The sequence below is a fragment of the Cynocephalus volans genome, chromosome 8 (genome assembly GCF_027409185.1).
Source record: "Cynocephalus volans isolate mCynVol1 chromosome 8, mCynVol1.pri, whole genome shotgun sequence".
In the NCBI taxonomy this organism is placed as follows: Eukaryota; Metazoa; Chordata; class Mammalia; order Dermoptera; family Cynocephalidae; genus Cynocephalus; species Cynocephalus volans.
Genome location: NC_084467.1, coordinates 117,717,674 through 117,742,715, shown reverse-complemented (window position 1 = coordinate 117,742,715; position 25,042 = coordinate 117,717,674). Strand labels below are relative to the sequence as shown.

Genomic DNA, 25,042 nt, shown 5'->3' with positions numbered 1-25,042 from the left:
TCTCCCTGCACGCCAAGACCCTCCCCACCCCAGCTCTTGCCCAGAACTATGCCGGCTTAGTCACCCAATGACAAGTTAAGGTTATGAGAGTCTTTGGTCTCAAGGACCCAGTTAACACTGGGTCTGTGTTAACCCCTTAAGGCCTGGCCACTCTTCCTGTGCACAGAAGCCAGGACACCTTGTGATCCCTCAAAGCATGTACAGAAGGGCTGAGCCCTCCCCATCAGAGACACCCTGGCACACAGCACCCCCCCACACACGCAGGCACACCCCTCCCCAGTCCTTCTGGCACCGGTGTCGCCAGCATTCCCTTGCCCCCTGCATTCTTCACCCCCTCCACACACCCTGGGCCTTCTCCTCTCAGGCCTCACTGAACTGGTTTTAGTTCGGTGTGGAGGTGGGGGCCTGGGTCCCACATACCACGCCTGGCCCTCAGGAGTCCCCTACTCTCAGGGATGACCTTGAGTCGGGCATGGGTGAGGACAGCCAAGGGAAGACCCAGTTCCTGCACAGGCCCCTTCCCTCCTCTTTTCAGCTCAGGAGGCCTGACTCCCTTTGAAAGGACAGAGGACTGATGGGGAAGGCGGGCTGGGCATTCCCTGGTCTCTTTCACCCGCTTATGCCTTCCCTCCAGCCCCAGGTCTCAGGGTGGAGGAAGTGTCCCCTTCCCTGGTGTCCCTTCTCACAGACCTTTACCTAGAGGAGTCCCCCTGGGGGGTCAGGGAAGCTCACTGGGGATAGGGGGGTAGATGTGGGTGCTGGAGCACACTGGGAGGTGTGACAGACCCCCGTGCCTGGGGCCAGTGTTAACTCTTCAGGTCTGGTCATTCTTCCTTCTCAGCCTGGCTTCTCCTTCCTCTTCCCCATCTCCCCCAGGGAAGGAGGCAGAAAATGAGTGGTGAGGAGAGCTCCGTGGATGCAGTAAAATGTGGCGACTGTTGTCACCCAGAGGACGACGTGGCCAGTAGTAAGTGGAGGTTTAACAGGTGCCTAATTACAAGTCCCACTGGCTGCCCTGCGCCACTCTCGGCACAGGGAAGAGCTTGGGTGAGGGCTGGGCAATGCCTGGGTAGGCCACCCTGTCACCTTGCTAATTAGGGTTCCTGGGACTCCTCCCCAAGGCGGGGACCAGGCCCCCTCCCTCCCGTAGAAATAACTCCAGCTGCTCCCGGCTGGGCACTCATTGCACCTTCCTGCCACCCCAGGCAGTGTCTGGGCCCTCAGCTCCCCCTCCCTTCACCCACCCCCTCACACCCACCACCGCCAGCCAACAAGATACCCAGCCCAGGTGGAGGAAACACCGAACCTAGACATGGGAGTTGGAGGAGCATTCCATCTTCTACTTGTGTGCCTGAGCCCAGGTATGGGGCTGGGCGGGGCCAGACAGGCAGAGAAAGGGGCCGTGAGGGCTCACGGCCTCAAAGGCGGCCTGAGGTGTCCTGGTAGGGCACTGCCCACCCTCACCCTGCTGCCACCAGGTCTGGATGTTGCCGAAGGGCCCTGTCCCTGGGAGAGCCTGTGTCTGAGGTCTAGGGCATGTGTCTGTGATGTGGAGGTCTCTGAGTTCATCATAGTGGTGTTTGTGAGCCCTGTGGAGCTCACACATGTGTGCAGGTGCCCTGCATGCACCTGCTTGAATGGGAGGATGGGGCTAGCTAGGAGTCACCTGCAGAACTGGAAGTGGGGTAGGAGAGAGTCAGGTAAGCAGCAGTGCTGCTGGGGGCTGAGGAGGAGCCTGTAAGTGATCAGCTTTCACCAGACAGTCCCAGTGCTACTCCCAGTGCTATTCCTGCCTCCCAAGGCCAGAGCCAAGGGCAGGAGAATTGCTCACCTTGAAAGGGCAAGAGACCAGGGCTGGTGTAAGTCTGAGTGGGCTGCTTCCATCACAACCAGTGAGAGCTCAGGCCTAAGACCCCCAATTTGGGCCCTATGCTGTGAGAGTGCCAGGGTAGTGCCCCCTCCAGAAGGAGGCCAAAGATGGTGAGGATGGCAATTCCCGTAGTTCCCACACCCCACTGGGTCACTGTTTGAAGGCAGGGCTCAGGTTTGGAGAACATGGTGCCTGCCCAAGTTGGGGCAAGTCCCAGCAAGGTGTGTGGTAATTGCTGGAATTGGCTCCAAGTCCCTCCTGGGGTCTGGATTTGGGATTTAGGGGTGTAGGGAGGAGTGCAAGAAAAGGAGAATATTTTCAGTCTTTGGGTGAGTGTGAATGTGTGCATGTGCATGCATGTGTGTGTGTGTGTGCGTGTGTGAATGATTGCATTTCTGGCAGGATGCCTGCAATACCCTCTTTGGTGAGAGCCGCGCTGGCAGAGCCCACTCGGGGAGCTCTGGCTGTGCTGCAGGGACCTGGGGCATCTCTGTGTGCGGTGTGTGTCTGTGAGTGTGTGAGGATGTACTCAGCACTGTGTGCACTGATGCACCAATAGCCTCTTGTGGGAGCCACCTTTTCTCCCCTTTCTTCCCTTCCCCTTCCCACCTCCAAAGGGACAGTCAGGAGTTCTGGGAGCAGCTTGAAAATTCAGAAAGGATTTACAAGCTGAGAGTAGACACTACTATTGAGGAGTAGAAGGTGGCCAGCTCCTGGTGCTTCTCTGGGGGGACAACTAGTCAGCACTGTTCTCTTCCTGGAGAGCCTGTTGTCCCCCTTCTCTCCCCAAGTCTCTCCACCCAAATTTCCACCCTGCCTTTCTTCCCTCTCTTCAGCCCCTCTCATCTCTCACATTCCCTTGAAGTACTTTCTCAGTACCACAGCAAGAGGAATCAAGGTGAGACATGAGGAACAACTTCCCAAGGAGAGGGAGGGGGTACAGAAAGGCTGGAGCCCTTGGGAGGAGGTTGAGAAAACATCTAAGGAGATTGAAAAGCTGGGGTGAGGCTCCCTGGCCCAGGACAATTGAAGAAAGACATTCAGCCTAGGCAGGGTGGAGGCGCTTTTCTTCCAGCCCATCCCTCCTTCCTAAGCCCCTTTCCCTGAATACTTACCCTCCTGCCTGGCTGGCTCCCATGGTGTGGGCAAAGAGAGTCCTACCTGCTGTGGGTTGCTTCCAGCAGCTCTTCCCCAGGGTGGAGCCTCTGCTCTCAGCTGAGTTCTGGCTCATCTCTGGCTTGCCTGGTGCCGCCCCAGGACCTGGGAGATGGCATCAGGATCTTTATCTCAGGAATGAGATGGCATTCTCTTGGCCTTAGGGCTGGAGGAGGCATCACCAGGCCCCGTTAGAGCCCCAGCAGCCAGTCTGCCCACTCTAGGTCTCCCTGAAGTCTAGCTGGGTTAGGGCATGGCTATCAGCCCAGCCAGCCAGGGTTCCAAGGGGGTGAATTCAGTGACCCCTGAGGTGTTGAGGGTGTTGAAAGGGCTCTTGCTGGCCTCTCTAGAGCCAGGCTAAGTCTGCCAGGCAGGGCTTTTGCAGATATGTCTGGTCTGGAATGAACGCACATGGGGACTATATGAGCATTCAGTGGGCGTATCTTTTGGATTTCTATGTACCTGTGTTTATGCCCAGATGTGTGTCTGTGTTTGCATGGATCGGACAGTTTCTGTGTGTGTAGGAAGGTGGGACCACACAGGTGTGTGTATGCATTTTGAAAGCTTGTAAGAGTGTGTCTACATGTTGATTTGTCTGCCTATGACAGTGTGTGATTGTGTATGCATGTGTGAGATGCTCTCTTAGTGTGAAAGTGGTCCTGAGCTGGAGAAGGACAGAAGAAAATGATTGCTGACACTTGGGGATGGGATTCCAAAGGACATGTTGAACCCAAAACAAATGTAAATGGAGAGTGAGCAAGGCTGGGCGAGGGGCTTGAGGATGGAGGGTTGCTGGAGACTGGAGGCAGAGTGCTGAGTGCCTAGGGTTGGGCCCTGGGTACATCCCCTTTCTAGGTCCAACCGGTTGGGGCTAGTGCTCCCCTGGGGCTCAGGGTAGGGAGGGAGAGGAGCTCAGTCCTGAGCTTCCTGATTCTAGCTCCTCACCCTGGGCTGCTTGTCACTGACTCAGTGGCAGGAGGGGCCCCAATGGGAGTGAGCATGTGGGGGTGGCTGTACCTGAGCCACAGAATCACACAAGGGGAAGGACACATGGTCCATAATGCCACATGTCACGCAAAGCTCACACTGTCCCACAGATAGATAGGTGTGGCCACAGTCTCAGGCATATACCATCACTCACTATTACAGGAACACAGCTAGGGTCTTGGAGACAGCTGTTACGAATTGGCCCTCACTATCACTTAGAGCACTTAGGCTCATGTCACACACCACCGCACAATACCACACAGAGGCATACAGCCACAGACACACACTGTCGTCCACAGACACACACGGTCTTCTGCTTCTCCCGCTGGAAAGGGTCCCCAGAAGCCACTGTATCCATTCTCCTACCTCCGGACAGGAGCACCTCACTTGGCCCAGACAGAGCTCAGACAGGTAGGTGGCTATTAACCAGCCAGGCTCTTCTGTCAGAGCATTTAACAACTCTGTGAGTTCCTTCCACACACTCGCCCACGCTATCATGTAAATATATAAGCAGACACTCTACATGGCCATGTGCATTAATATCCTTACAGTGCACATCAGCAGCCATAAATACTAAGAAGCACACAATGTACATATGTATACATATTCATACATACATACAATCATGTATGGATAAAAGCTATATATATACAAACAGTATTTGGATGCAAACCTACACATTCATAGTATATAGAAGTGCCCATAAGCATGCAGAGACACTGCCACATGAATTAACATACAACACAAGTGTGCACAGACGTGCCTATACCAATTCACACACGCATGCACACGCACACACTGGGAGCAGCCCTTCCTCCCTGTGGAACCCCCACTGAGCCCTGGGTTGCAGCTGACACAGAGAACAGTGGAAGAGAGTGGCTGAAGCTGACCACTCAGCCCTGGTTCTGCCCCCCTCACCCCACCTGTTCTGCCTTCCCCTTAGCACTGCTGTCTGGTGTGCGGATCAACGGGGATGGCCAGGAGGTCCTGTACCTGGCGGAGGGTGATAATGTGAGGCTGGGCTGCCCCTACATCCTGGACCCTGAAGACTATGGTCCCAGTGGGCTGGACATTGAGTGGATGCAGGTCAACTCAGACCCCTCACGTCGGGAAAACGTGGTGAGTGCTGGGCACAGGGTTCTTTTCTCTCCACACTACATGGTGTCTACCTGTTGGGCAGCCAACACCCTGAGGGGAGAAGGAGGACGAATAAGGAAACCAAGACCCTGAACTTCCCGCAAGGCTTCTCAAGGAATGAAATCTCTGCAACTGTGAATCAAGCTGGCTAGTCAGTCCATCTCCTCCCACCCCATTCCAAAGGGAAGATGAAGTATGGTCCCCACCCTCAAGAAGTTCTCAGCCTGACCTTTTACTTTCCAAAGTGCTTGATCTCATCTGATCTCACCCATTACGTATGAGGTCAGCGGATCAGGTAACATCATTCCCATTCTTCAGCTGAGAAAACTGAGTCTCAGAGAAGTTCAGTGAATTGCCTGAAGCAGCCAACCCACATGGCCTTCCTTGGCTCTGCCTGTCTCACCACCTGTTTTCCTCTCTTCTTCACAGTTCCTTAGTTACCAGGACAAGAGAATCAACCATGGCAACCTCCCCCATCTGCAGCAGAGGGTCCGCTTTGCAGCCTCGGACCCCAGCCAGTATGATGCTTCCATCAACCTCATGAACCTGCAGGTATCTGACACAGCCACCTATGAGTGTCGGGTGAAGAAGACTACCACGGCCACCCGGAAGGTCGTTGTCACTGTCCAAGGTATGGCCAGACTCCTCTGGGCTCCCATTCCCCAGGCTTCAGAGCCAAGGGCAGCTTGGCCACTCTGAGCCTGGCTCTGCATCTTGGCTGGGCCCTGGCTCACAACTGCCTGCCTCCTTGCAGCACGTCCTGCGGTGCCCATGTGCTGGGCTGAGGGCCACATGGCATATGGCAACGATGTGATGCTGAAATGCTTTGCCAATGGGGGTTCCCAGCCCCTCTCCTACAAGTGGGCCAAGATCAGTGGGCATGCTCACCCCTACCGAGCTGGGTCCTACCACTCCCAGAACAGCTTCCACTCTGAGATCTCCTACCAGGAGTCCTTCCATAGCTCCATGAATCAAGGTGAGGAGGCCTGGGCGAAGGTGGAGAGGGGATGAGTGGAAAATCAGGGACTCTGGGACCTGCTGGGGCTTCCCTGGATTATCAGCGGCACCAAGTCATACCTGGAACCTCTTTGGGAGACTCCTCCTCTGGGCCTGTCCCAGCAGCTGCTGTTGAGGAAAGAAAAGGCAAAAGTGGAGAGGCAGTCAAAAGCAGTATGTTTAATTTGGAAAGAGCACAGTGTGAAATAGACAGAGCTGAACTTGAATCCTGGCAGGGACACTGACTTGCTGCAAGTCTCAGGCAAGAGGATTAACGTCTCTATGCCTTGATTTCTTCACATGTGAAAAGGAAATACTGATACCTGCTTTTCAGGGGCATGTGTGGATTAAATGGGATGAGGTGTGTAAAGCTCCCAGTATGTAGAGAATCTGAATAATATTGACAACCAAAGAATAACAGAGCTAGAAGGGATCTTAGAGTTCCTCTGCTCTAACCCTGTCCTCACTGTACAAATGAGACCAAGGCTCAGAGAGGGGGACATATTTCCTTAAGGTTGAAGAGTGAATTAATGGTGTCCCTGTCTTGCTGCTTGGAGAGGGGTCCTTCCTTGCCTCTCTGTCCCAGCAGGGGGGAAGCGACTCAGCTGGAGAGTGGAGTGGACCTATGTGTGTGTGCGTGCGTGTGCACACACATGCGCGTGTATATGCCTTCCCTCCTTCCAGAGTGGATGTCTCATCCTCCACCCCTCAGGAGCTGGGGCTGGGGGTGGGGGAAGGGAGTAGGAGCTCTGAGACCAGGCTTCTCTACCTGACTCCACTCCTTTGACACTCCAACTTCAGGTATAATCAATGGGGACCTGTGGTTGAAAGACATCTCCCGGGACGATGATGGGCTGTATCAGTGCACAGTGGCCAACAATGTAGGTTACAGCGTCTGCGTGGTGGAGGTGAAGGTCTCAGGTAGGTGCAGCAGCCCTGAGGGCCCCGTGGCTGGGAGGGTTGTACTGGAGGCACCTGGGCTCTCTTTTGGAACCTCAGCTGTTCTCTCTTTCCACTGCCATCAGTGCACAGGCCTCTACCCAGAGCAGCTGGAAGCCCTGGGAGAAACATGGAGATGTAATGTGTTATCTTGCATCTCCCCATATCTTCCTCATTGAGTGTCCCAGGACCTGGAGACCCCCTGGGTTCCTCTTCCTCTTTCCCAGAGACTCCGGCTCTGGCACACCCTGATCTGCCAGGCTGCGAGAAGCCCAACCGGCCTCCACTTCTCTCCACAGACACCCGGCGTGTGGGCGTGATCATCGGCGCTGTCTTGGGCTCTCTGCTGGCGCTGGCCTGCCTGGCGGTGGGCATCTGGGGGCTCGTCTGCTGCTGCTGCGGAAGCTCTGGGGCTGGCGGCGCCCGCGGTGCCTTCGGCTACGGCAACGCCGGCGGCGGGGTCGGCGGAGGGGCCTGCGACTTGGCTAGTGAGATCAGGTAAAACCTGATGCATGCTGCATGCTGCTGCACGGCAGGGGACCGGCGCCCTGCCCTCCTCACCCCTGCCTGCCACCGGCCGGCTGGGACTCTCACCCCAACCCTGCCCACCATCGCCATGGATTGCTGGGACACAGCATGTCGACCTGCCACTCGCCACGTGGCTTTTCTGTCTCTCCCTCTCCGCACTCCCAGTCTTCCCCTCTGCTCCCCTGCCACCCGCCCCCACCCCTTCTCCTGTCTATGCACCTCTCGGTCTTGTCTAGACTGTAAGCTCCTGGAGGGCAGGGCCTATGTTTTCTCGTGTTCCCGCGTAGTGCGCCGGAGAGAACGCGGACGTGCTTACTTAAGAAAAGTAAATAGTAAGAATAGTGCTAATAACTTATATTCGAAGCAAACTAGAAATAAAAATAGAACAAGACTAGCAGTGCTAACGATTGCCATGCCTTGCGGATGAAGGGGAAGATGAAGGTTGAGGGGCAGGAAGTGAGGAGAGGGAGAGAGAGGGCCGGGTCGGGTTAGTTAAGGGAAGAAGGCGCAGGAACGCAGCTCCTTCTGGATCTCCAAGTCTCCCTCCTTACTACAGACGGTTCCGCCAGCCTCAGAAAGGGAATGGGGGCCACCTGGATGGGGCTGCCTGCCGTGTGCTGTCCAGACGTGTGGACAAGGCCTGACTGGAGGATGGGGATGGTGGCCCCGGGGAAGGGGCAGAGAGGAGATTTAGGTCCAGGCGGAAGAGCGGGAGGCGAGGGAGACCAGAGGTTGCCGAGAGCCCCCGGCTCTGCCCAGGCCGTGCCCACGCCGCGCCGTGGAGGAGCCCGCTCACCCGCCCGCCTGTTGTTTTCCACAGAGAGGACGCCGAGGCGCCCGGGTGCAAGGCCAGCGGGCGCGGCAGCCGCGTCACCCAGCTCCTGGGGTACCCGACGCAGAACGTCAGCCGCTCCCTGCGCCGCAAGTACGCGCCTCCGCCCTGCGGCGGCCCTGAGGACGTGGCCCTGGCGTCCCGCACGGCCGCCGCCTGCGAAGCGGGCCCCTCCCCCGTCCAAGTCAAAGTCAAGAGCACCGAGCCAGCCAGCTGCGCCCAGGGGCCGCTGCCCTGCAAGGACGGCCTCTTGGTGTGAGCGCGCGCGCCGCGCCGGGCCGCGCCCTGGCCGAGCGGAGGGTGAGGGGCTCTCTGCCCGCAGCTGGGGGCACATTCGGGCCGGTGTCGAGCTCGCTCGTCCCTGGCCTCCCGGCAGCCGGCTGGGGGCTGAAAGCATTTCCCTCGGGAAAGGCACAGAGAGGCAGAACCTCTTCCCCAACAGGGGGAGGGGGCGAGGGAGAGCAGAGAAAGGCTTTCCCGAGCCCTCTCTGCACCCCCAGGGACCCCAAGGCTCCGGGGACAGGGAGGGAGAAGGAAGCAGAGTCGGTGACCAAGAGCAGTTGAGGCCGGAGGCCAGAAGCCGGTGTCCCTAGCCAAGGCAGAGGGCCCCGGGGGCCGGGTGGGTGTGGGTCTGGACTGAATTTTTCTGTGTATGAGATCTGAGCTCCGAGGCAGCAGTGTTAGCACAATAAAGAAACTTTAAGACGTGAGACCGAGGTGGCTGTCCATGTTCCAGGGAAGGTTGGGCACAGGGTGGAGGGCCCTGCTCGCGGATGGGGGACTTTGCTCCCCGTGGCGCCCCTCATTCTGCACCACCTCCTACCTTCTTCCCTTTCTTAGATCCGTAGCAATCAGAGCTGGAGGTCATCTAATCCTACTCCTTTCGACAACATACAAGTATAGAAAAAAGGAAAAAAGCATTAGTTCAGAATACCTATGAAAATAGAAAAGATTATATGAGGAATTGGCAACGTGCAATACTCCACCTGCCATTTCTAAGTATCCAATTTTCACGTCGAGCCAAGATTTTCTGTTGAGAATAATGTGCTCTGAAAGTCTAGTGAGGCTTCGTATGTTGTTGAAAGCTAAGAGAAAACTTGTTCTTTGATTGAAGAAGGCACAGGCACCTTGTGAGATGGAAACAAGGACATGTAAAAATGAGACTGTTGCCTCTTGGATAAAAGAAAGAACCAGAATTTTTGGGTTCTAAATGATGTCCAGGAAGGGAGGGGAAAAATATTTATGGAGCATATATTATGGAATGCAGTGGTTATGGTAAACACCTTTATGTGAACGCTGTTGTTGTTTTATGACAATTGATTTTGTGCTTTTTTAACTTCAGTTGTCTGCAGTTGGTCAACTTGTACAGAGCCCATCACACAGTAGATGTTTAAGAGATACTAAGCGAATGGATGTGGCAGCATTACTAAATATTTTATGTTAGAAAACAAGTTTTTAGATATTTTACAGTTATTTTCTTATGATGAAACGTGTGATTAGAATCTAGGCCTATCTGCTATCTGACTTTATACTCTTACACCCAGAAGTAGTTGGCTATTCCCAGACAGGCTTCAATTGAATTTTTTAGTATTTACCAGCACTTGCTTTGTTTAGTACCTTGCCATGATATTTACAATGTATTTTTGAGGATGTTTTAGTCATTTTTGGTTAAAAAGTGGAAATCAGTAAGTGCTGTTTAAGTTAATAGAAGTCCTCTCTTGCTTAGTGAGATGGGGAATGCTTAATTAAAGAGCAATATTTGAGATAAAGTTCCAAGGATATATTTGTTAAGCAAACAGAAAGTCAAGTGGAGTGTATTCTAGATGTACGTGTTGATAAAGGGATGAGGTGGTCACACAGCAAGGAGGGGGTGCAGACAAGAAGAAACGGTTCCACTAGTCTTTCCACATTCAACATCATCCATGTTGGGCCTTGGAATCCACTTTGCTTATATAATGCCTACTGGCCTATGATTTAAGAATTTCTAATGTGGAACAGAAATGGTTGTAGGAGAATCTTGGCTGGATTAATTTCCTTGCTGAGCAAGATTCATGTAACAAGCAAGCAATGTCCATACTAAGTGCCCAGTATTCAAGAAGGAGCCACATAGCTCAATTGGATATTTGATGAATGTGAACGATTTTGTATTTGATGAGCTGATGAGGATAACACAATGACCCAGATGGGCAGGTATTTGTACATCTGAATTGTTTGGACTGTCTATTTCCCATCTTATATATGATTTATTTGTATAGCTATTTAAAGAGTTCATTTTTTGTTAGATTATTTGTGTTTTGGTAGCAAAAATAGAGTTGAAAGAAAACAGTTTCTGAAATCACTTACTTCATGTCTGCTAGTAGACATGTATCAGGAAAGTGGTGGGAGTTCTGTTATTTCCAGGATAAAATTTGGCTTGTATTACTGTACTATTTTGGTTCCTTGTCTAAGAGATACTAGAACTTAGCTTAGACCTCCTTCAGAATCCTTTTGTTGGGCTTTGTACGTCGTCTGTTTGGCTTGCCTTGATTTTATCTGGCCATCCTCCTTGATTCTTTCATACTGTTTATTTACACTTAACTCTGGAATATTTTGGTGGATGTTTTCAATGTACCCTAGGTGCTTAAGTTGGCTTATAATAAGTTATTGGGGAGAACAACAAGTTGTTGATGTTATATCTGTCTGTGATAATAACAGAATATTTCCATTTCAATTTGTTGGACAATTTGCTTGTGGAAATGGATTATAAGATATGGTATTTGATTCTACAAAGCCCAAGATCTCAATATTATTTTTCTGACAGATTGCTGGGTTTGTGTGTGTCTTTGATTTTTTTTCTTCTTATTTTGCTCTTAATTATGTGTCAGTTAAATGATACTGTTACTTCATATCCATTGTCACATAAATCTGATCATTCATTCTCTTAGGCCAGGGGACTGTTCATGGGTAGAGGTGCACTGTCTGTGGGCATTAATCCTTTTACAGAGTTATACTAGTTCTTGGGAAAGACCTTGGCTGGACTTATGATGACCTGTGTTTACTGAGCATGATGAAGTGAAGCTTAATGTGATTACTCTGAAGTTCAGCATTAAAAAAAAATCCTACCTCTTTACTATACAGATGGGGAAACTGAGACTTCTCAAGCTGGACTTTAAATACAGAATCCTACTTTTCCTTTTCATTCCAGATGGTCATAAGAGAGGAAAACGGGGCTATCAGGAATGAACTCTAAATGTTCCCTCACCATTCTCAACATCTTCCTTTCTCCTCCCCTCATCTACCTAATCCTGACTTCTTTCTCTCTCCCAGATGTATGCCTTCCTTCTTACCAGTCATACTCTCTGTTTCAGAGCATACTCTCTGGGGTAGAAAGACCTTCAAGGCATCTTACCCAGCTCCCCGTTTGATGGGAAGGGAATTGACATTTACTGAGCACCCACTAAGTGCCAGACGCTTTTCAATATTTTGTGTTATTTATTCCTTACTTTAGTCCTGTGAGGTTGTGTTTTATCTGAGGCTCAGAGGGATTAGGTATCTTGACCAAGGCAACAAAGATCAATTCAGGATTTGATCTAGACATGTTTGACCCTAGGACATCAGGCTGTTTGATATTTGAATTCCTTCTATGGCATTCATAACAAAGGATATTCCAACCTCTTCTGGAATACTTCCCGTGGCAGCTTGCTCCTTCCCAAAGCAGGCCATCCTGCCTCTGACTATCAATATTCAATAGAATATTTCTTCTATGGAACCCAGTTTTTGTCCCTATATGGCTTTTACTCCTGGTCCAAGTTCTACTTTAGGGAGCCCTAAACATCACATTTACAATTCAGCTGCCTGTAGTGGACCAAGTGGTTGTACTCCATACAGAATGGCTGCAGTGGGCACACAACTGGACATGTGTTTGGACTAGGGGTAGATGGTCTTCAGAAGAGCCTAGTATTTCCAAATCACTTAGCCTGCCTGTTCCCAACTACCTGCTTGTTGAGAGTCCTGACTCTTCATCTCTTTTCTCTTGAGGAGAATCTGGTCTTCCTAATTCTTCTGCTACAACTCTAATGACACTGAAGTGTGGCATATGCTCGGGCCTAAGAGTATCTGGGTTTAGGAAGCAACGGTTGAGATGGCTTGAGTATTTGCAATAGGGTGATGGCATTGTAGGCTCTGCCTTGATAGAGCTTGGGAAGGGAAAGGAGAGATGATGGTGAGACAAAGGGAACCAGAGACGACTGACTTAGGGGATGGGGAGGGGGGTCATCTTGGGGATGGGCAGGGGTACAGGGGGAAGGGGATTAAACAGAGTGGGGAGCAGAGAACTCCAGGAACCATCCATCCCTTTGTTTATTTGGTCACATTTATGAGCAGCTATAAGATGACTTAGTGACAGATAGTTAGATTTTCAGCAGGGCGCTGTGCCTGGAATGCTTTTGCCCTAAGGCAGAGGACTGAATACGATGACTTGAGGAGGGTGCTCCCAGTCTGAGGAGACTCCAGCTCAATCTCCTGCAAGGTGGTGAAGGACAGAGGCAGCCAGCTGGCTGTACAGGTTATGTTGAGTGATATCTTCTTCCCCATTCCAGGAACCAGGGAGCCATGTTCACGCTTAGCCTTCATTTAAGGGATGGGAATAGTGAGTCTCTGGAAAGAAAAACTCATGAAAAAGCAGCAAGAGAGATTTCAGAGAGACTCTGGAAACAACTTCCTGTTAGGGTGAGTCAGCGAGGGAGCCAGGGAAGATCCTAAATCCAAGGCTGAGGTCACAGTCGTCACTGCACTCACCACCCCAGGGTGAGGAGGGCGATGAATTCCTGGTTCAGCAATTTTGCTTCAGGGACACCTTGGCCTTTTTTGTTCATTTCTTCTGTATGAAACCTTGTTCACTGTTGGAGGAGAACACTTGTGGTGGTAAATGCTTATCAGTGGCTTTGGGGCAGGGGGTGAGGGGCAGGGGTGGCCATGATCTGTAACATTTGCCGATTTTTGTGATGTCAGTAATCCCACTTGGCTGATTTCAAGCTACTCACATGATGGCACTAGCATGGAATTGGGAGAAATATTCAGCAGCGCATCATTGTACAGTATTTCCATGATATAGATGTGATAAAAGAAGTGAATAACCTTAAGAGCTTAGATAATCGTGAAGTGTCATAAAATACCAGGAAGTGATGAGTTTTGAGTACTTTTTACCTTTGTTTTAATATGATTTACTTAATTATAAGTTTATATAATTTACTTTTTAATAATGGCTGATTTTAATAACCGGTTTGCAGAATTTAGGCAGACCATGTCACCAGGCAAGCAGAGGGCTGGGCACAGAAGTGCTGCCTCAAGTAGAAATCTCAAGCAGTCCTGATTTTTCTCTATTTTTCCAGAAAGACACAAACGGCACAAAGTCAGTTGTCTCCATTCTACTTTCTAGTTCCACATTTTCGATCTATTCCTTGCCTTGCTGGGGCTGAATTCCAATTCCTCTGGTCACTAAAAAAATTGTTGCGATAATTTGTATCTCCTTGGTTCCAGGCACTCTTTTGGTAGCCATCAGAAACCTAACTTAGCATCCATAGAATTAACATGAATTTGTCTTCCAGGGAATCCAGCCTTGGGAAGTTTATTAAAGAGCCACTTGTGTCCTCATTGACTCAGTTTCTTCTCCGATTCTCTTCTCTTGGCTTTAGGAAGTCATGCTCTAGCTGTCTTCTCTTAAGCCTCAAATTCTCAAGACCTTGAGTGGTATGTAATCCCTAGAATTTCTTCTATGCATTCCTCTTAGAGTAACTATTACCATGCATGCTGCCCAATTTCATTTCAATTACTCTAGGCCCAGCCAGCCTCTGCTGACTCTGGGAAGGGATGACTTTTGGTTTGTATTTTCGCATCACTGGAAACAAGGGAGTTTTGGAAATTACCCCGTCATTGTCCTTCTGAAATCGTAGAACTACTGACTGCTATGGGCTTAGGTTGTAGCTTGCCCGGAGGCAGGGACGGGATTAGAACTTTAGTCCTGTCTCCTGAACTTCCAGGGAGACTTTTTTGTTCCCTGATTTGGTGGGAGCTTGGGAAACCACTGCTCTGGAGTTTATATTCTTCATCCAACCAGCCCATCTGGAGTAATCATTTCATCTGTTCCTGATGTATGGAAACAAAACTGTTTCCATTCTGCTCCTTGAAGTCAGATTAGGAAGAATGTGCTGGGGGTGAGAGACACAGGCACTGGGAAATCTGGACAAACTTGGGCGTGGTCACTGTGCCTGCCGGTGGGGAGAGCAAATGATGGCCGCTGCCACACCTCTGTGGCCACTGCCCTCAGTAGCCTTCTTGGATACATTTTGGAGGGACAGGCAGGATGGGACACTGAGATCTAGGGAGGAGAGACTGAAGCCCTTGACAAAAGCAGGGAATTGAGCAGAGGAGGATGGGGTGAAACTGCTGAGCTCATTTCCATAGAGGTTGAGTTTGAGGTGATGGTGGACTCCTGATGGGTTTCTTGAGAGAAAAAAGAAAGAGAGGGGCCGGACCCGTGGCTCACTCCGGAGAGTGCAGCGCTGGGAGTGGCGAGGCCGCAGGTTCGGATCCTATATAGGGATGGCCGGTGTGCTCACTGGCTGAGCGCGGTGCGGGCGACACCACACCAAGGGTTGCGATCCCCTTACCGGTCACCAAAAAAAAAAAAAAAAACAGAGAGAGAAAGAACACTTATAATAAATATTTGTGAGTGAGCCTTGCTCACATATGCAAAGGAAAAAGGCCTCAGTTTTGGAGTCAAACAGACCCGGGTTCCTAGTTTTTAATAAGCTCCCAAAGACTCAGTTTCTTCATCTGTAAAATGGAATAGTAATAGGGTTATATTGTGCGATGTGCTGATTACAAAGCCTTGTGCATAGTAGGAGCTCAGCAAATGGTTGATCTTCAACCCTACATGTCCCTAATATGTAATTTTATTTCCTGCAGGAGGACAGGCATGGACCTAACCACACAGAGGTAGGGGCTGGCGGCTGAGGCAAAGAGAGGTCCATAGAGACGGGGAGGGAGTGAAAAGAATGAAGACTTGGGAGTGAACTTGGAGATGGTTCACCATCTGGGGGGAGAGGCAAGGAGTCCAGCAAGCAGCAAGTAGGGAAGTAGGAGAACCAGGACTTGTCTCTGAGTCCTGGAACCCATGTGCTGGTATTAATATTGACAACAAGCCTCATTAGTAATAGCGATACTAATAATAACAGGAAGCACCTGAAACACAAGCTCAGCAGGGTCCCAGAGTCAGTCCTGGGGACAAGCTGCCAGAATGCTGAGGGCCACCTCCCTGGACCAGGCGTGCCCTCCTGTGCCCTTTCCCGGCTGTCTGCTCTCAGCTCCTGGCACTCAGACCTGCTGAGGTCTGCTTTTTGCTGTCTTCTGGGCCCGGTGCCCATGTAGCACTGACTTTGACAGCCCCTTCCAGGTGGATTTTCCCTCCTGAACGGTCTCCACACAGCTTTCCCAAAGCTGAGGAGAGAACTTATCAGCAGGGGGCACATAGATTTTTTTCAACATTTTTGGGAGAGTTAACTCAGTGCTGGAACTGGACTCTTTCTGCCCACTCCAGGCTCCACTTCCTGCCTGACTCCGGCCTGGGGAGCTTCTTCCTGTCAGTCCCCTCAGACATGCCCTGGACTGCACCTGCCCCGGACTGCACCTGCCCCCTTCTCCTGCCTGGAGGCCATCTGCAGCCTTGTGACCCTTGCTGTGACTCACCTGAACCTGCTTCTGTGACTGTCAAATGCTGGGATTCAGGCTCCCAATCCCTGCTCCAGCCCTACCTCACCTCAGCCCCTTTGCCGAGGCTGCTTTCTCTGCCTGTAAAACTCTCCTGTCTCTCCGCATCCTCCTTCCAGGTCTGCATTGGTTATTTAGAAAGACAGACTGGCCTTCCCCTGTCCTATTATCCAAGTCTCTCCCCTGCTCCCAGACAGGGGGAAATGGTGTTATTGTCTTCGCCCAGTCTTGGGAGTATCCAGTTATCTCCCCATCTCCGTCAGACTAGGCTTCCCTTGAGGGCAGGGACCCTGTCTCTTCCCTTCTACTCCCTTGAGAGCTCAGCATCTCCCTCTGAGCTGACCTTCCCTAAAATCAGTGTGATGGATAGAGTTTGTACGAGAGCCTCCTCCCCCAGCGTGGGGTGATGACCGTAGCCAATACCTGTGGTTACCTCAGGAGATGGGAATGGGAAAAGCCACATAAATCCCCCGAAATCCTTTTCAGAGGTGAGTGTGAAAGTTCCCTTTCCTGAGAGGGCCTATTGACTGATGAACAGGAGCTGGGATGGTCTCGCCGATGCTCTGGGCCTCCCAGAATCAGGGCAATGGACCACATCAGGCGCAGCTCCACAGGATGGGTCCCAATCCACCTGTGCCTTGGACTCATGGATACTGTTGGAGGCTCTTCCCTGTACAGCATGCAGGCTTCTCACTCATAGTTTATTAAGGACTTGAGGAAATGCCATGTCTGTGATTCCTGCCATTAAAAAATTGAGCAACAAATTCTTGGTCAGGAGCCTAACCTGCTATTATAACATTTTTCCTGTGGGGAAATCTGATTCCTTCCTTTCAGTAAACATGAGCCTTTCCAGGAATGGAGCACACAGTCTGAGAAAGTGAAGAATGGGGATGGGAAAAGTCTCCCACCCAGCTCCCTCATCTCTCTATCCATCCACCTTAAATCCGTAGTAGGCTGTCAACCCCAAATTTATGCATCCTGGCCAGATCTCTCTCCTACATTCCACACTTATCTGCTTAGATATTTATCAGACATCTCAAACTGAGCATGCCCCAAACACTGCCCCTGATTGTCCCTAAATCTATCCCACCCATTGTTTTCCTCATCTCAGTGGATGGCAACTCTGTCCTTCTTTAATTCCTTCCTTTTTCTCACCACTCCCCCTACCACATCAATTGGTCAGAAAGTCCTGTTGGCTCTGCCTGCAGAGCAGATCTGGAATCCAGCCCTTCTCTCCTGTTTCCTCCCAGCTCCCAGCCACCTGCATCTCTCGCCTGGGTTACAGCAATAGTGTCCTCACTGCTCTCCCTGCTTCCTCTTTTTTCATCTACTCTTTATTCTCAACAGAGAAGCCAGAGTGATAGTTAAATCATTCTTCTGCTCAAACCCCTGAAAGGCTCCTCAAGGCCAAGGTCCTTACACTGGCCCTCCAAGCCCTCCATGGCACCTCTCTGACCTAATCCATCACACTTCTCCCCCCGGATGTCTCCACTGGAGCCACACTGGCCCCTAACTGCTTCTTGAACACCTTAGGGTCTTTGCCCTAGCTATTCTCTTTGCCAGAATTGCTGTTCTCCAGATTTCCCAATGGCTAAATCCTCACTCACCTCCTTCAAATCTTTGCTCGATTATCTCCTCTGTGAGGTCTACTGTGGCCACCATCTTTAAGATTGCAATGCCCTTCTGCTTGCATTCCTCATCACCCTTATCCCCCTTTTTTCTTTGATCCTTAGTATTTATCCCCTTCTAACATGCTATATAGTTTCTTTGTTATGATTTTCACGAATTGGCTCACCCTCTTCCACACTATAAGCTCCTTAAGGAGGAGGCATAAGGCAGGAATCTTTGTTTTATTCACTAATGTACTTAAGCTCTGAAAAATGCCAGGCATATAGTAGACACTCAATAAATATTGTTTCAAAGAAAGAAAAAAAGTGGGGGGGGGGATAGACCAACTGCAGCAGGAGGTGAGAAGCAGCCCATTTCCTCATGGGTAGCCAAGAGCTCCCTAAGTGTCTCAGAAGGTTATCTGAACCCTGCCAACTGATTATGCTGATCTCCTAGTCTGAGGCTTTTGGCTCCCTCAGTGGAAGGGGTGTCTGAAGAATGATTGTTTACTGTCCACCCACACGCCCCCACCCTCTGCTCTAACCACTTCATTAACAAGTATGTCTTGGCGATGCACTTGCTGTGTGTCAGGTAGGACGAGGGTACTACACCTGATCCTTCCAGGAGCAGCAGCCTCCCGAGGGAGACAATTAACCTCATTTGGAAAAATTAAAGAATGATGCACTTGACTGTTGATTCAGCTTCACGCAAAGCTGGGAGAGTTGATGCTATGAGGTCACTTGAGGGCAGGCTTCTGCGAGGAGGAGTGCTGGGGGCCGGGCCAGAAGATGGATCAAGGAGTATATTCCAGGCTAGGAGATAGGGGTGTTGCCTGGATAAAGGGGCAGAGCTCAGGAGCATGTCAGGTTCAGAAACAGACAAGAGCCCAGCCTGTCTGGAATGGAGATTGTGAGCTGGGGCTGCTAATAGCTGAATCATCTCCCTCTTAAGGCCTCTGAGGGCTGGGCTGGTAGAGAGGGAAGTGAGGTGTGGATGCCAGCTGGGATATGCCCAGCACGGGGTGGGGGAGGGACATTCACGGTGCCTAACAAGCTAGCACCTGTGGAGTGACCCATGCACTGTCCTTCTGTGTCTAACTATGCCTGCTTGACCTAGTCACTGTCCATATTGCTCAGAAAGTCTCCCCTCAGACAGTGTCAGGCTCCGCCTAGACAATCTATGTGAGACTCCAAATGCTGCAGGAGGTGGGTTGGATTCAGAAGGGCTGGGGTCAAGGACAGTCTCTCATATCTACCGAGGTAGCTCCAGCTCTCCCCGCCATTATGAACTTTGGGTCCTGGATGTTTCAGGACTTTCTGGAGCTGGGTAGGCAGGATTCAGGCCAGGTAGAGAAGCTGACCAGGACACTGTGGGCCTGGGCCAGTTTGGGCTGAGGGTGCTGTGGGGGCGCCATTGCCCAAAGATGTCTTGCAACCCCTTCATCCTCGGGTTCATGTTGAAGGAACCCTGCCAGGTCTGGAATGTAAAAACCTACCTGGTTACAGGTGTGTCCTAGTTGTCCTCAAGTGAACTTACATTTAGATTATTAGAGTGAATCATATAAAGTTACTTATATTTGACAATTTTTTAACTTACAGAAATGACAATTTTTATGTAATTCAACCCAATATATTCAGCCTCTAAATGTTTGTCCCTTGTTCCCTGATAATTAAGGGCCGATTGACACTTGACTTCACCCTAAAACTTGCTCTTCTTTCTGTATTTTCAGTTTTGGTAAACAGCAGCGCCATCTGCCTGGCTACTCATGTCACCCACCTCAGTGTCATCCTGGACCCCTCCTCAGCCAAGAATGCCAAGGCCTATCTATTCTGGCTCCTGCGTATTTATCAAATCCACCCACTTCTTCCCTTCTCTCCCCACCGTGATTCCAAGCTGTCGCCGTTCATGCGAGGACTACTGCAATGACTTCATCTCCCTGCCTTCGCTCTCTGCCCCTTCAATCCATTCTCCCCACATGACTGCCAGAGTGGTCTTTTCAAAATGCAAATGATCCTGTCATTTCCCTTCTTAAATCTCTGCAGTGGCCTCCTTTCACATTTATAATTAAATTTTAAATCTTACCATGTCCTACCAGCCCCTGCATGGCCTGACCTCTGCTATCCTCTTCTCCCAGAGTCCCTCCTGTTCATTACGCTCTGGCCACGGGGACCTTCCCTCAGATGTCCACATATACCAGGAACTTTCCAGATAGTCTTCTGCATGTACTCATTCCTCAGCATGGCAGGCCCTCCCTGCTCTTGGCTTTACTGACTCTTACTCACCCTGCTGGTCTCAGCTTAAATGTCCTTTCCTCAGAGAGGCCCTTCGTGTTGCCCTCCCACCAGCTGGACTTTGCTTTTTTATTCTTGCTCACGGTTTCAGTGATTTTTTTCTATAGAGCTTAGCACAACTTTAATTAAACATTTGTGCTTATTTGTCCTGTGTCTATCTCTCCCAACTAGACCACGAGCTTCATGGGTACAGAAACCTGTCTGTTGTGCTCACGGCTGTATTGCTCGTGTTTCTGGCATGTAGTAGGTACTCATTAAAGATGTGCGGAGAGAATGAACACTGAAGACAGGCAGCTCAGTCCTCCAGGAAATCAGTGCCTCTCAATGCAGGTGTGACTCCAGGCCCACTCTGCTGTGCTACTTTGAGCTGCAGTGAGAGCTGGGGATTTGCTCTTAGTCATGGCAGGAGGTCTCAGGTTCAGGGAGTGGATGGGATTTAGGACAGAAAAAAGTCCAGGGTGAGGGGTTCTCCTACTCAAGCCTGCCCTTAACATTTGTAATTATGAATCAAGCTAAAAAATTGTTACACAGAATATGTTCTATACTTCTAACTTGACAAATATCCTTCAAAATGACCTGGGAGGGCAGGTTTGGATTCAGACATCTTGGACTCTTTGGGGTTTTATACCAGAACTTGATAGCACAGGAAAAACGCTTCCTGCCTCAGGGCTGAGGCTGAACCCCTTCTCTTCTTATCCACAGCTCTGTCCCACACTATGAACGGCCTTGTGCCCACACATATGGACACCCTGGGCTTCATCCATGCCACTTCCCTGAAGCCTCTCCTTTGTTATCCTCAGACCTAGGGGTGTAGGCCCCTATAGGTGGTTTGGCCCATCCTTGGAAGGATGAACCTAGGAAAGAGACCCTAGAATTCCCATTTGGATTTCTGGAGTGCGGTCTAGAAGGGAGAGAGTGAGCGGCTCGGGAATGTACCCTTGGCTCGTTGCCCATGGAGGAGAGCCAAGGCTGGCCCTCCACAGTACAGGCCAGGGCATCAGCTCTCTTGCCTTGGAGTAAGGTGATACTGTCTGTGCTTGTGGCCTCCTGGGAGTAATGGGGCAGGGAATGGACCAACAGGCTTCCTTCTGTGCTTGTCCTTTCTGGACACAGCCTCTAGAAGGAATAAATTCTGCGTTAGCCTCTGCCTGGAGTTGGCTGAGGCTCTGGCTGGTAACTTTGGCCTTTGGTGTAGACTTCTCTGTCAGGTGAGTGCATGGGTGAGGGCTCCACCTTCTGCTGACTGCTCAGGCCTCAGGACACCAGGTAAGGCAGGAGCCTCAGTGCCTGTCCTGCACTTCTGGTCCTTCCTTCTGGAGTGGCCAGGTCTGCAGTCAGTTGTTCGGCCATTTGCATCTGTCATGGTCTCATGCTGAGACATCACTGCTCAATGATACATGTTCAGTGATCAGGAGGAATCCAAAGCCCTGGGTGTGTGTGGGAGGTTCTTAGGGATTTCCTGGGAATGTTATGCTGTAAGAGTGTTGTTATCAACAAGGAGCAGCAGGGACCCCAGTGTATTTCTGAACAGGGAAGAGAGAGGACCAGATGACCAGCTGATTGTGCCTGCTTTGTGAGTGGGCGGGATTGGGGGGTAATGGGTCCCTGGTCCTGCTGAGTATGCTGGAGTTCTGAGCTCTTGCACTTAAGCTGGTTGGAGGTGGGAGAATGGTGAGTGGGTCAGCCAGCAAGCAGGCAGGGAACAGCAGGCAGAGCTCAGACTTCCTCGTTTTCTCTCTGGCTAGACTGAGTGTGAATGACTTTACCTGATTTTGGAAGACTCCTGAGGAGTCTTAGCAGTCCCAGCTAGGGGGTGCAGGCCTGAACGCCAAAAGCATGGGCTGGCAGGCAGGGCTGAGTGTGTCAGCATCTTAGTCCAGGCATCCCAGCCAGGATCCCCACCCCAGGTGGGTGGCCCCAACCCCAGCCCTGTGAGCAGACTGCTTCCCCTTTTCTGTACCACCTAGAGAGGAACCTGCAGACAACCTGCTTGCCTGGGGTGTCTTGGTGTTCTGGAAACACAGTTAAACAAAACCCAATGCCGCACTGGGAAGACCTTCTCCAGGAAACTACCATGTCATACCATCTTCAATTCCTGCCAACTGAAACTTTGTTCTCAGCCACAGCCTCATCCCTTTTACCATTTCTTGTGGTGACAGAGGTCTCATAGGCCGGGAGATGCCTTTGAGCTCACGTTGGGGGTTATACCCGTTTACTCACTGGAATGGTTTTTGACACATTGCTTCCCTAATAGACTGAACTCTTTGAGGGTGTGGATTGTGATGCTACTATTTAGTAATCTCTGAATCCGAGTTGGTGCTGACACGTAGTAGGTGCTCAGTAAATGCTTACTGAATAGACAGAAGGATGTAGTTCCTATTCTACAGGTTCCTATTTAAACTTTTTTTTTTGTACTTTATTTTGTTAAACAAACTATTGCTTCTGACAAGATGTCCTGCAGCTCCTCCCCATCCCCCAAAATGAGGGTCCTTGACCTCAGTTAGGTCAATCAAGCTCTGTTGGAGCAGAATTGATACTTTAGTGAGCAAACAGGGAACAGAACATGGAACAAAATTATTCCATGGAGATCCCCAGGCCTGCGTCCCCAAGGCCATCTGGCTTTGTCTTTTCTGAAGACTGGTTGGTCAACATTTTCTTTGGTTCTCTGAGCCACCACAACTTTCTAATAAATTCCTTCTTTTGCTTTAGTTAAAACCGAGTTGGTTTCTGTTGCTTGTTTCCAAAGAACCTGGACTGGTACAAATGTTTTCCTGTTATTCTTAAATGTTCTGAAGAACATGAATTTTAAATGGCTATATGTGTCACATTCACTTAGTTGACTGATTTGCTGCTTTTTGTGTGAATGTTCTGGTAATGGTATCACTACTTCCCATCAGTCTCCTCTTCTTTCCAGTTCTGATACTTTCCCCAAGCGACATACTGAGAAAAATGACAGAAGAAAGGAAGCTAGAATAAGTCTTCTTTAGAGAAAGCATGGTTTGTTTCTGACACCCTAGCAGAATCCTTTCATTGGCTTCTTTTGTCCCACTGTTTATTCATTCATTTTTTCTTTAATTTGTAATTCATTCTTAATGGTGGAAGGACCTTGTGGATTATCTAGGCCAAATGGCAAATAGGTTTCGTCTTGGCTCCCAGCTTCAATTAAATGGTACGAGTAACTTGAGCGTTGCATCTGGACTCAGTGGGAAAAGTATGTCATAATTAATTAGTCACAACTCACATGGTTCTGGAAGGCGGAAGTCTGGATATCTATGCCATGTTTTTGTCATTCCTAAAGCAACTTTCCACCTAATACGGAAAGTCTTTAGTCTCTAACATTGCTCTGAGATGGTTTCTGCTTAAGCACATTCATTGAAACAGCTTACTTCATATTTGGATTTCTCTGTTAAAAAGTTCCTCTCTGGTAGTATGGTGCAGAGTAAGGGGATGGACAGATTTAGATTTACCTAAAGCTAATTCTGATTCTGCCACTGTAATTCTATTCTAGGGCCTCGGTTTTCCATCTGAGAAATGAAAAAACTTGAACCAAGTCACCACGAAGTTTCCTTCCAGCTTTAAGATCCTATTATTCAAATGAGTCAATATCTGCCTCTTAGGGACATGCTCCATTGGCCCCAATTACACTGTCTGGATTTGTGCAGTTGCTCTTCAAACATTTGAGGACCTAAGCCCCTTTGAGATGTTTTGTTCCAGGTTAAACATGATCTGTTTTTAAAATCATTTCTCATATGATAAGGTTCTGAATTTTTCACCATTCTGGTTATTCTCTTCTGGACACTCAAGTATTCCAGCATCCCCCTGGAAGTGTGGCTCCCAGAACTCAACCCAGCTAGTTGTGCAGTGGGAGTATCCTCACCACTTACCCACATGCTCAGCCTGCCCCTCCTGGCCGATGGGACCCACACTGACGAATGCACAGACTGAGGGGAAGCAGCTGCTAGAACTTTCCCAGATCTAGGGATAGTTGTATTTTGTAGTTTTACAGGCCCTTCCTTCAGGCTGCATGCAGAACAGATGCAGAGAGCATGGAGTCAAATCCGGGAGGACGCGGTGCTTCCCCCAAAGATCGGTAAGTAGCCAAGAGCATATTAACAGAACAGGTGCTATTTCTTAATAAACATGGAAGGAAGATTTGCCAGATATGTCATTATGTTTGCAGGAGTGTTTTTTTTTTTTTTTTTAAATGAGGCACTGGGTGTTCATATCTCTACTGATTAAAAAAAACCTTCTCTCCAACCTTCCCTTTTGCTATGCCCTCTCCGTATTCTCTCTGATATACATGTCAAATGACCCCTTTGCCCTAGAAACTCTTGAATTTGTCCTTTGTATAGAAGGACAGGTGCAAAAGCTGTTGCTCAAGGAAAATAAAATAACAACAAAGAAAAGCAAGAGCAGATTTGGAGAGGGTCTGGCCTGACCATGAGCCTATGGAAACAGTGAAGTAAAGGTCGTTCTGGGAGGAGTCTGACACCTGGACTGATGGGGGGCTTTTCTCACCACCCTAACCCCAAGGAAGGGGCATTCTGAAGAGCACGAGGTCCCATGTGATGTGGCGCCAGGCCATCTCTCTGGACCTTTCCCTTCCACTGTCCCCTCTTATTTAGATCCAGCCACCCTGACCTCCATTCTATTCTTTGTAAACACCAACCTGCTCTCACTTCAGGGCCTTTGCATTTTCTGGTCTCTGTCTGGAACACTCTTTTCCACTGCATGGCTCACTCCTTCACTTCACTGGGCCTTTGTTCAAATGTCACCTCATTAGAAGTTGTTCTCTGATTGCTTTATCTCCCCAACACATTGTGCTGTAGTCCTTTACTCTACCTTATCTTTCTTAATAGAACCTATCAACATCTGACATATACTTAATTGTTTATTTGCACTATTAGACCATAAACTCCATAAGGCAAGGTCTTTGCTTTCCTCACTATTGAT

The 25,042-nt window shown here is 49.9% G+C and overlaps 1 protein-coding gene and 1 non-coding gene across 2 annotated transcripts; both read left to right on the top strand.

The window, feature by feature from the left end:
• Positions 1-1,278: 1,278 nt before the first annotated feature.
• On the top strand, positions 1,279-19,604 carry VSIG8 (V-set and immunoglobulin domain containing 8). Its single transcript, XM_063106726.1, has 8 exons — positions 1,279-1,361; positions 4,956-5,131; positions 5,579-5,780; positions 5,904-6,125; positions 6,947-7,066; positions 7,384-7,582; positions 8,433-8,744; positions 19,528-19,604. The coding sequence occupies exons 1-7, from the start codon at positions 1,313-1,315 to the stop codon at positions 8,701-8,703; spliced, it is 1,239 nt and encodes a 412-aa protein (XP_062962796.1). The 5' UTR covers positions 1,279-1,312; the 3' UTR covers positions 8,704-8,744; positions 19,528-19,604.
• On the top strand, positions 11,459-11,525 carry LOC134385410 (small nucleolar RNA SNORD64). The gene has a single exon (XR_010024382.1). It is a non-coding gene; the product is annotated as a small nucleolar RNA SNORD64 (small nucleolar RNA).
• Positions 19,605-25,042: the final 5,438 nt, after the last annotated feature.

What these genes read in the sequence shown, in the direction of transcription:
- VSIG8 (XM_063106726.1), top strand. Translation starts at nt 1,313, where the DNA reads ATGGGAGTTGGAGGAGCATTCCATCTTCTACTTGTGTGCCTGAGCCCA. An exon ending in GGTCGTTGTCACTGTCCAAG is followed by an intron (nt 5,781 to 5,903) that starts GTATGGCCAGAC and finishes GCCTCCTTGCAG; the next exon opens with CACGTCCTGCGGTGCCCATG. An exon ending in GACTTGGCTAGTGAGATCAG is followed by an intron (nt 7,583 to 8,432) that starts GTAAAACCTGAT and finishes TGTTTTCCACAG; the next exon opens with AGAGGACGCCGAGGCGCCCG.